Source organism: Bombyx mori, chromosome 2 (assembly GCF_030269925.1).
Source record: "Bombyx mori chromosome 2, ASM3026992v2".
Lineage (NCBI taxonomy): Eukaryota > Metazoa > Arthropoda > Insecta > Lepidoptera > Bombycidae > Bombyx > Bombyx mori.
The window spans coordinates 7,562,106-7,574,154 of NC_085108.1; the positions used below are offsets into that span (position 1 = coordinate 7,562,106).

General features: G+C 39.8%; 1 protein-coding gene across 1 annotated transcript in view; it reads right to left on the reverse strand.

Annotated features, from left to right (window-relative positions):
• Window positions 1–11,596, reverse strand: part of LOC101747037 (cysteine dioxygenase type 1) — a 38,037-nt gene extending 26,441 nt beyond the window's left edge. Inside the window, exons 1-3 of the mRNA XM_012691550.4 lie at window positions 11,465–11,596; window positions 8,338–8,429; window positions 7,374–7,523 (exon numbers count right to left, since the gene is read on the reverse strand). Of these exons, the coding sequence (XP_012547004.1) occupies window positions 7,374–7,523; window positions 8,338–8,429 (242 nt within the window). The 5' untranslated portion in view covers window positions 11,465–11,596. The remainder of the gene's footprint in view (window positions 1–7,373; window positions 7,524–8,337; window positions 8,430–11,464) is intronic.
• Between the last annotated feature and the right edge of the window lie 453 nt (window positions 11,597–12,049).

The window sequence follows — 12,049 nt, forward strand, 5'->3', positions numbered from 1 at the left end:
CGTGTAGCCAGGCGAGCATACGGTCCACCTGATGGTGAGTGGTTACCGTCGCCCATGGACTTCAGAAACGCCAGGGGCAGAGTCAAGCTACCATTCCAAAATATTTAACTCCACTGCGACCATATTGATGCTTTTATATTATTTATTGCACTGGATAGCCGATCTCATATGCCTCCTTGTGTTGAGTGGTTAGTAAAGTTAAATATCAGAAGGCAAACGAGAAATCGTTGTCCTTAATGCCAAATCGTATTTATTTATTTAATATATTTTTTACACACAGCCGTTAGAAGAAATACGACCATAAGGGAGTACAAGGGCTCTACTTATTTCATGTTGAAATCTCTTCCAGTAGGCCCGCAGAGGGAAAGAAGAATATAGATATAGTTTTTTTTATTTTTTTTTATTGCCTTTGTAGGCAGACGGGCATACGGCCCACCTGATGGTGAGTGGTTACCGTCGCCCATGGACTTCAGCAATGCCAGGGGCAGAGCCAAGCCGCTGCCTACCGCTAAATTTCATTCATTGAAGGAAACTTATTTCAGCCGTCAGAGTTTAGGCATGCTCCGTGAGTTCTCCTGTAAGAACTCTATTATCCCGGTATACAGTTGATTGTTTAGTCTCCTTAGTTCACAAACCATCAGTCAGTTAATACTCTTAATACTCTCCACAAGCCTCGTTTGAAGAAGGACATGTCATAGCGCTCGAGAAACACCGTGGAGGGGAGCTCATTCCATAGCCGGATGGTACGTGGCAAAAAAGATATCTGGAAACGCACTGTGGAAGTATTTGAATATAGAGATTAAAAGTCAAAAAATTGAATTATTTAGCTGTAAACATTTTCGCGTACTGTGATGGTTTGTTTAACATTTAATTTTGATTAGTAAAACGAATGTTTTATATTTTTAACTATCACACCGATTTCGACAGATCAAAGTTCGTTCGGAACTAAAAAAAAACTAGAACAGTAAAAAAAAAACATGCTTAAACATTTTATTTTAATCGGTGCAAAAATTGAAATAAACATGGCGATCCTGATACGCGTGTAAGTTTTCAAGTCTATAAAATGATGGAAACTTTTTTATTGCCCTTGTAGGTAGACGAGCACACGGCCCACCTGATGGTGAGTGGTAATCGTCGCCCATGGACTTCAGCAATGCCAGGGGCAGAGCCGAGCCGCTGCCTACCGCTACTTACGTTCAAAGATTCCGTTCAATAGATTTATAGATACAAGACGAGCCAATAAAAATGTGTTAAAAATTGCAAAAAAAATAAGCTAATTAAAAGCGTGTTAAAATTTTCGTTAAAAAAAATTAGCTAAAAAAACGCGTATTAAAGTGTGCGTTAATAAAAAAGCTAACAAAATCATGTTAAAATTAAATAATACTTCAATTCGATGCTGTTGCTCTGTTATTCTATTTTTATAATGGCTTTACATACTTATTAAGCATGGATAAGGGCAATAAAAACAAATGATTTCTATCTATATCATGCACAAAAAGGTGGTTTTGATGATGCGTGGAAACACCAAGAATGTCTTGAGGGTATTACCAGAAAAGCTGGATGGACCGACTCTAGATTCATTAAATTGCATGCTCTAAATCACCCTTTCCCAAAGTGAGCGATAACGCCCCCTCGTGGGCGCTGCAGGCCTTAAGAGGGGCGGTAAGAGACCCAGAAAAAAAAATGGGGGCGTTGTGTAGAGGCTTGGGAGACGATTTGTAATTTCATCTAGAAGGACCCTTAGACACCGACTGAGCTGAGCTATAGTGGTTTGTAAGTAGATGTAAAAAAATGGGGGCTTTAAAAAATAATTTATTCTCAAAGTTCTTTTTTTTTATTGCTTTTTATTGCTTGGGTGGGTGGACGAGCTCACAGTCCACCGGGTGTTAAGTGGTTACTGGAGCCCATGGACATCTACAACGTAAATGCGCCACCCACCTTGAGATATAAGTTCTAAGATCTCAAGTATAGTTACAACGGCTGCTCCACCCTTCAAACCGAAAAGCATTACTGCTTCACGGCAGAAAAAGACAGGGCGGTCGTACCTACCCGCGCGGACTCACAAGAGGTCCTACCACCAGTAAAGTGGGCAAAATAAAATAAGTTTGGGAACCCCTGCTCTACGTGATGCTTGATGAGGCTGCCAAGAACTGATTTAGTATACTTAGATTTACTTCAACTTAAAAAAAACGTATTTACTAACATAGTTTCTTTAAGTTATTTGTAATACTAACTCACTATTAGATTTTGACGTCTCGATATAAAAGATTTTGTTTATACTTAAGTTTCACAGTATAGTTACTTGGCAACAGATGTGCCTGTTGTTATAATTAGCAAAATCTGGAATCTTCTCACGCAATATCTACGTACACAGCTCTTCGGGGGGCTGATAAGATATTAAGCAAACTTACGAACCACAATAACATATTTAATTGATAACACGTAATAACATTCTTATCTTACTAAAATATTTTGCAAACAGCATCACAGATCCATTATCAATGGAAAATATTACAGGGAAAATAAACAAGACGAAATCGGTTCGTCTGAAGCTAAGCGTTGTTGCGAACTGATATAATTAGTGGGACCACACTTGATGGCTTTTGAAAGATAAAATATATAGTCATTCGAAATACATTTAGGATCCCGTCAACGCTTTTTCGACTACACACAGGGTCCCTATATCTTGAAACTGCTATGGCCACAACGTTTTTCTGATGGCCATTTTCGCCACTTGTGAGTCCGCGCGGGTAGGTACCACCACCCTGCCTATTTCTGCCGTGAAGCAATAATGGGTTTCAGTTTGAAGGGTGGGGCAGCCGTTGTAACTAAGCTTGAGACCTTAGAACTTATATCTCCAGATGGGTGGCGCATTTACATTGTAGATGTCTATGGGCTCCAGTAACCACTTAACACCAGGTGGACTGTGAGCTCGTCCATATATCTAAGCAATAAAAAAAAGGCTCGATATCCATGATAGTCAGCATCGTGGGCGGCCATTAGAAAAGCTTTCACACTCTAATATAAAGTTCTAGAAAGAATTGCTCTATTATCTTTAAGGCCTTATCATCTTCAAATGAATAGTGGTCCAAGAATCATTTAGGTTTCAATAAGATGGAGTATTTTCTTGTCGTTTTGGCGTTATCATCAAAATTGTATTCAATTGTTTAGGACATTATTGTTTTAATTGTAAAATACTATCTAGTTTTTATTAGTCTTGTTAAATGTGCTAGCTACTAGCTCGCATGTGAGGTCCTATCAAAAGTATGTCTAGCGTTCTAATAGGTGAGAAGCTAGATGACTTTGATCTTATATCTCAAGGTGACGGTGGCACGAGGGTAATAACTACACTTTGGTTTTTTTTAATTGCATATTAATGTTGTTATTTGGGTTATAAATATACAATGTAAATACCGATACCCAATTTCAAATAAAGCATTCTTGGATCTTAATTAGTGTGTATTTTGGTAGTTTTCCAATGACAGCACAAGAGCACATTGTGCGGCATAATGCTCAACGTTGAATGTTCCAACTACAGCAACTCGAAGCACAATCGAGCACTCTCAAGAGTACTGCTCTCGCGTGATACTCGCAATCGATACCGACTCAGTGACAGAAAATGGACAAGTGTTTTTTCTTTAAGTTGGCATTGATCGAATTTTTTTTTATGTTGTCGTTAGTAATAATATTTAGTATTGAAAAAAATTGCAAGGCTTTCGTTTTTTTTTTATTGCCCTTTTAGGCAGACGAGCATACGGCCTACCTGATGGTGAGTGGTTACCGTCGCCCATGGACTTTAGCAATGCCAGGGGCAGAGCCAAGCCGCTGCCTACCGCTTAATACTCTCCACAAGCCTCGTTTGAAGAAGGACATGTCATAGCGCTCGAGAAACACCGTGGAGGGGAGCTCATTCCATAGCCGGATGGTACGTGGCAAAAAAGATCTCTGGAAACGCACTGTCGATGACCGCAGTGGCTCCAGGTAGTATGGATGAACTCTACTCCGGTGGCGGGCGGTGCGATGGTAAAAACGGGATGCCGGCATCATCTCGAACAATTCCTCAGAGCACTCCCCATGGAACATTCGGTACAAAATACAGAGGGAACCGAAGTTTCTTAGAGATAATCAATGTTAATTAAAACTGTGCTAACTTAGCGCACTCTGCTGATGCATTTGAAAACTAATTCACGTTCCAATTAAGCTTCAGCATTATTCGGCATTGTGCGTCACTGAGTCGCATTATGCTCTGTAATTGGAAAACTACCATTGTGTCCAGAAGCACTTGTTTTTAATACGCTTTTATTAGCTTCAGACGTATGTATGTTTGTAACGGAATCTTTGAACATGATTTTGACCCTCTTCAAAACGTCGGATTAACTCGAAATTTGGTATACTTATTAAGGACCGATGACAATCAATATTGAAAAAATTTAAATTCAACTAAAAAATGAAAAATAAATAATAGTTTAAAAAAAAACTAACAAAATACGCTTTTACAGAAAATCAAACTAAAAAATAGAAAATAAATTTTAATATTTAACGTATTTTGTTGGTTTTTTTTAAAACTATTATTTATTAGATTTGTTTTGGCATCTTGTTCCTTGGAGCTCCGTTTGTATTTCATGGACACCCTACACGACATACGCTGTTTTGACAATTATCGAATTACAGCAAATAGGAATTCAAAATGTTGACTCGCAAACCTAAACCATAAGCACTTGATTAGCGCAATTCATCGAATTTCCACAGACCGTGTTTGGTCATAAGAAACAAGGAGTCTAAGTTAATTTTACGCGGAAAAATATACTTTATGTCTCTGCTGCGTTAAGGGTGACTTTCACTTGTTGCCATACTCTTACTTGTTACTTACTTATAAGTAACTTGTTAGTTTACCCAATAAGAACCTAATTTGACAGTGTGTCAACTAAATTTTCCCTCAATTTTCCTTGTGGCAGGAAAATGTCTATTGCAAATTTTATAGCTTTTTGGAAATTTTAACCAACCTCAAAAAAAAGGAGGTTATCAATATAATTGTTTTTTTTTTAAATGTGTGTGTAAAATTGAAGAACTGTTCTCTAAGTTTTTTATTTTTATTGCTTACATGGGTGGACGAACTCACAGCCCACCTAGTGTGAGGCGGTTACTGCAGCCCATAGACATCCATAGACATCTATAGACATCTAAATGCCGCCACCCACCTTGAGATATGAGTTCTAAGGTCTCAGTACAGTTAAAACGACTGCCCCACCCTTAAAACCGAAACGCATTACTGCTTCACGACATAAATAGGCAGGGTGGTGGTACCTACCCGTACGGACTCACAAGAGATCTTACCACCAGTAAAAATTATTTTGAAATAAAATATTATTTTTATGATTCTTTAAAAAACTGTTGCTTCTGATCAGATCCCATTTAAGTTTTATTAAGATCTGACCAGTTGTTTTTTCATTCTACATAGTTGTAGAGAGTATTACAGCATGTTCTATTGACTAAGACTAGATTAATCACAGTCCATTTTACTATCTTTGATGTCGTATTTTTTTTGTTTTTGCCTTAACTATTCGCTGGTAACCTAAGAGGCCAGCTACGCGCTAAAGGTAGGTGAGCTCACGGGCTCAACCTGAGAGAATTTGCTAACACTAGCCCTAGAAAAAGAAAAGAAACGGATAAGACGTCCGGTGCATTCGTGTTGAAGCGATGCGCCGGTGTTCGAATCCCGCAGGCGGGTACCAATTTTTCTAATGAAATACGTACTCAACAAATGTTCACGATTGACTTCCACGGTGAAGGAATAACATCGTGTAATAAAAATGAAACCCGCAAAATTATAATTTGCGTAATTACTAGTGGTAGGACCTCTTGTGAGTCCGTGCGGGTAGGTACCACCACCCTGCCTATTTCTGCCGTGAAGCAGTAATGCGTTTCGGTTTGAAGGGTGGGGCAGCCGTTGTAACTATACTGAAACCCCTTAGAACTTATATCTCAAGGTGGGTGGCGCATTTACATTGTGGATGTGTATGGGCTCTAGTAACCACTTAACACCAGGTGGGCTGTGAGATCGCCCACCCATCTAAGAAAAAAAAAATTTTGATGTCGTATTTTTTTGTTTTTTCCTTACATATTCGCTGGTAACTTAAGAGGCCAGCTACGCCCGGACGGAGCTCACGGGCTGAACCTGAGTGAATTTGCTAACACTAGCCCTAGCAAGAGCAGCGCTTCGCAGAATCTACCGCTGAGAAGATCCGGCGAGAAACTCAGCGAGCTGATTCATGGGTTAGGTTGCACGGCGAACTCTTTGTCGAGTTCGACGAGTACTGTTACCGGGGTCCCTACTTCTAGTGTAAGAGCTAAAGGCGTCTAATACAAGTATTATTGAATCTGATGGATTCGTAAGGGCGGTGACTGACTCCTGCGTGATCAGGATAGTATATTATACAATATTTTAAACGTGTTTCCTCTATACCCTTGTGATGATGGAAATAGTTATATGTGCGACAAGAGAGCAAAGTTGTTTATTATTACACACTTAACTATTCACCTCAGCAGTGAGAACATATTACTTACGAGAAATAGAAATGAACAGGAATAGATTGAAATAACTATTAAAAAAAACGTAATTTCTTTATTACAAATTAGCTGACCCGGCAGACTTCGTAGTGCCTCAATCGATAAATAAAAGACCTAAACTTTTGTAGAAAATACACTTAAAACAAACAAAAGGAATTCGTCCGAATGGGGACACATCAAATGGAAAACAAAATTGTTATTTTTATTAATTCCGAGCATTTTCATATTTATCTACCTTTTAAGCCTTCTCTGGACTTCCACAAATAATTCAAGACCAAAATTAGCCAAATCGGTCCAGGCGTGCTCGAGTTTTAGCGAGACTAACGAACAGCAATTCATTTATATATACTTAATAGAAGATAGAACGTAGAAGATTACTTTAAATTTTAGGGTATTACGCGTTTTCAAACGTGTTTTCTTTGAGGTCGAATTCCAAAATCGAATTTCCAAGGGGTGGGTTTTTTTACTCGCTTTTTTATGTGCATGTGAAAGAGACAGAGCACAGTAAAATTCGAATGTTTCAAATTTATGGCTGAACAATGTCAATTCGTGGCGCTGTGAAGATTGAAAAATTAAAAAGCTACTTTGTCTCAAGCCCGAATCGAAATCGCGTTTTGTGCACTGTTGTCTCGCAGCAAAATGTGGCATGTTTGAGCTGCTGGGGTGACACTTTTATTTATTTATTTTTTATTGCCCTTGTAGGCAGACGAGCATACGGCCCACCTGATGGTCAGTGGTTACCGTCGCCCGTGGACTTCAGCAATGCCAGGGGCAGAGCCAAGCCGCTGCCTAACTTAAAAACTTACCTGAAACGATCAAACTTCGCGTATTTCCTCCAATCCTTAGGATCGGATTTGTAGCCCGCCATGAGTTTCTGAACGTCCTGAACGTTGACGTGGCTCCTCGAGAATATTCCGTGTAGTTCTTCAATTAGTCTTTCCAAGCCGGCAATCTCACTGAAAATCACATGGCCCTTGAGTTTGTCTTCGATTTAATGACGGAAAATTTGCTTTTTTCTCTCTACCTAACCGCTGGTGGTCTAAGGCACTATTCCAGCTACATTCGTATTGGGAGACACACGGCGTCAAGCCTGAAAGAGGTTGCTAACATCAGCCCTAGCAAGAGCAGTGCTTCGCAGAATCTGCTACCGGGTCGATATCGCGACCCACTGAGAAGATCCGGCGTGAAACTCGGTGGATTGAAAAGTTACCGAACACACTATTAATAATTTGTTTTGTATGTGAAACTTTTTGCGGAATCGGCTAGCTAACGACTCTTTTGACTTTAATTCGAACTTTACTTCACAGAATCACCCGCTGGCTCGATGTGATTATTTCCCGAAAATCTCATCAAAACCGGTCCAGTCATTTCGTAGTTAATATAAAGAGTTTTCGATCCAATTAGTTACGTATGTAGTACATGAGATTAGATATTTCTTTTATATAATTCATATTTTTTAAATCATCACTAAATAAAATCAAATAATCCTTACGTTACTCACGTAGAACTAAACACTATTGACAACATTTGATAACAAACATAGCTCTGTTACTTCTTCGGATATTTTGGCCCCATATGACGTCACGCGAAATAAAATTGAGCTCAGGCGAGTTAAATTACGGGGCAATTTTGAAAATAACGATGGCGCTCGGACACATTGAAACTCCTTTAAAAGAATTCTGCGCCAAAGACTGCGCAAATGTCCATGGACAACGGCTACCGTCGACCATCAGGCGGGCCGTAAGACCACCATAAAGCAATTCGACTTACCGATTAACTTTCAATGGTTTTTCTATGGGTAGTATCTCCATGTCCGTGCATTGTGACACTTTGAGTTTGCAGTTCGCGTTTTCCACATCCATCTGCAACAAAGAATGTTTGACTTTCATAATACAATAATGGGAGGTGAATTCATGGCTCTGGTGTTCTTTTTTTTTATTGCTTAGATCGGTGGACGAGCTCACAGCCCACCTGGTGTTAAGTTGTTACTGGAGCATAGACATCTAGGACGTAAATGCGCCACCCAAGTAATGATATAAGTTCTAAGGTATCAAGTATAGTTACAACGGCTACCTCACCCTTCAAACCGAAACGCATTACTGCCTCACGGCAGAAATAGGCAGGGTGGTGGTACCTACCCGCGCGGACTCATTAGAGGTCCTACCACCAGTAAGTGGTGTCGAATGATTGCAGTATGGTCGTACACTTTCAAAACTAAAAGCAAAATTCCGGCTTTCAACTTTTGAATATTGTACCAATCAACCTTCTCAATCGCGTCTCTCTTGACAGACTGGTCGTGATCGTCTTGTAGAGTTGGAGGGAGCAGACTTGACGTGTCTAACGACGTCCCACCACCTCTCCCTGCTCGACGCCAACCTACTGCACTGGTCTAGAGGACCTCCCGATCCCGGTTTTACTTTGATCAGTCCACCAATTAAATATTTGAATAAATAGGAGAACACAAAACATAATTACTGGTGGTAGGACGACTTGTGAGTCCGTGCGGGTAGGTACCACCACCCTGTCTGTTTTTGCTGTGAAGCAGTAATGCGTTTCGGATTAAAGGGCAAGGCAGCCGTTGTGTTGTAAAAATTGAGACCTTACACTCGTGTCACGAGGTGGGTGGCGCCATTTACTTTGTAGATGTCCATGGGCTCCGGTAACCACTGAACACCAGGTGGGCCATGAGCATATTAAGACCCTGATCTGACTGAATGCAAGCAGTTACGTTGATTCTGGATAAGTACAGTTTATGTGGAAAAATCACATTCTTAATTCAACGCATACTTTCGGTAACTTAGGTTTCCGGCAAGCTAAGTAAGTTCGGTAAGTTAAGTTAGGAAAAGAATGAGTGATTGAATAAGTTTCAAAAACTTCTAAATGAGGCTAAAATCTACTCTGCCATGCTTGGTTATCATCTTTGCCGAACCAGTTGTGGTGTAAGCAAATACCCGCGGGCATAGTTCAATTGAGCTGCCATTTCAGTAGATGATTTTTTGTTCCTACCTAAGCTGATAGCCTTGATGGGCTCTTTCAGCGTTACCTTATCACGGGGCTCAAACCTGACGACGTTGCTAACACGAACCCTAGCTAGAGCCGTGCTTCGCAGAATTTACCACCGGATCGGAAACGCGACCCACTGAGAAGATCCGGCGAGAAACTCAGTGGGCTGTGTCTGAGGGTTAATTTACTCGCCGAGCCCTTCGTCGCAAGCGACGGGTTCGACGAGAACGATGACCGGTGCTTGAGGTACCTAAAAGCACCGTTAGTGGGAGTAGATGAACAACTGAATAACCCGCTATATCGGGTGTGTGTAAGCTTGCTAATCAATTACTGTTTTTTTTGTATACCGTTGGTTTGAAAATCTTGTAAATTCTCGAATGTTCCCATCACCGATTCTTAGAGTGTCGTTATGATTCTAAATTGCCTCTCCCTAGTTTCTAAAATGTGTATAGGGGCATTATCAACTCGCCTTTAAGGGCTTCTATATTCCTGCTGCTGCCGCAATTAGATTTTTTTTATTGCTTAGATGGGTGGACGAGCTGACAACCCACCTGGTATTAAGTGGTTACTGGAGCCCATAGACATCTACAACTTAAATGCGCCACCCACCTTGAGATATAAGTTCTAAGGTCTCAAGTATAGTTACAACGGCTGCCCCACCCTTTAAACTGAAACGCATTACTGCTTCACGGCAGAAATAGGCAGGGTGGTGGTGCCTACCCGTACGGACTCACAAAAGGTCTTACCACCAGAAATTACGCAAATTATAATTTTGCGGGTTTGATTTTTATTACACGATGTTATTCCTTCACCGTGGAAGTCAATCGTGAACAATTGTTGAGTACGTATTTCATTAATAAAATTGGTACCCGCCTGAGATTCGAACACCGGTGCATCGCTACACGTATCCCCCGGACATCTTATCCTTTAGGCCACGACGACTTCAAGTAAGTAGCCATGCTATCGCCTGGAAGAGGCCGGACGTCCGCCAAGTAATAATTAAAATTGAAACCATCGATCATTTTACAACAAAAAACATTAACACAATAATAATTGTAAGTCATAAAACTAATTTCGAAAGACGAATTGTTTTTGCGATCAATCGAACTATCTGGAAAAAGCTATTTTGCGTAGTTCACGAGAAGCTTCGATTGTAAATAGGCGCCACATCTGTCGATAATCGAGATCCGTGGCCTAATAGATAAGACGGCCCGATTTATTCGTTAGCAAGCGGTTTTGCTAAAGTTCGATCCACAATAGCTGTCAAAACAATTTTCTTTTTTTTTTCATTTTATTGTACTAGATAGATCGAGCGAGCTTGGTAGTAAGTGGTTTCCGAAGCCCATGAACATCACATCATGTGATGCAGTTTTTTTTACCCCTTGTTCGGAACAATTTATGTGGTAGAGCTCCTTTCCGCTTTAAAGGATAGAACCGCCGTTATGGAATGTGTTTGAGATATCGACCTCATGTCTCAAGAAAAATACAAGACAAAAATCATAAAAATAATATAAGAACTTTTGATTAAGTTGTTGTTATTATTTCAAAATTAAAAGACCGTAATAAATAGATCTATAAGTTAAAAAATATATTAGCACACATATTATAATTAATTATCAATGTTTGCTATGACGATTTAGAATTTATCAGAATCTTTCTGGAATATTAAACATTTCAGATACTTTAATAGGTAATACGCAATTTTCTTAAAAACTTTTTTCGTAGTATGTGACATTTGGAGTTTTAAATGATATTAAAAAAATCTAAATATTTAATATAATTCCATTCAACTATATTTTTTATTCAATTACATTTTCTTCGAAGAAGTTTCTCGTCATGTTTCGTTAAATAAAAAAGAATAAATACACTAAAAAAATCCATAGACAATACTTACAATAATATCAAACCAGGGGCACAGACACCCAAAACACACAAAAAACCGTAAAATCGAAATTTGAAACACAACCGTCTCTTAACGACCACAGACTCAAAATGACTTGAACTTTTCCCGCGCTTTAACTTTTATTTGCCAGAAAGAAAGTTTTTTTTAATCTGTGATGTGTCTTAGTTTACGCGTAATAAGTGTTGGGTTGTGAAACAGTTTTATCGACATCGGATTAATTATGTCGTTAGGTTTAATCGATTTTAGGAGAATCTATTTTCGTGACGCAATCGAGCTTAAAAGATGCGATAGCCGTCTTTTTTTGTGAGATGTTATAGAGGAATTGTTCGAGATGATACCGGCATCTCGTTTTTACCATCGCACCGCCCGCCACCGGAGTAGAGTTCGTCCATACTACCTGGAGCCACTGCGGTTATCCACAGTGCGTTTCCAGAGGTCTTGTTTGCCACGTACCATCCGGCTATGGAATGAGCTCCCCTCCACGGTGTTTCTCGAGCGCTATGACATGTCCTTCTTCAAACGAGGCTTGTGGAGAGTATTAAGCGATAGGCAGCGGCTTGGCTCTGCCCCTGGCGT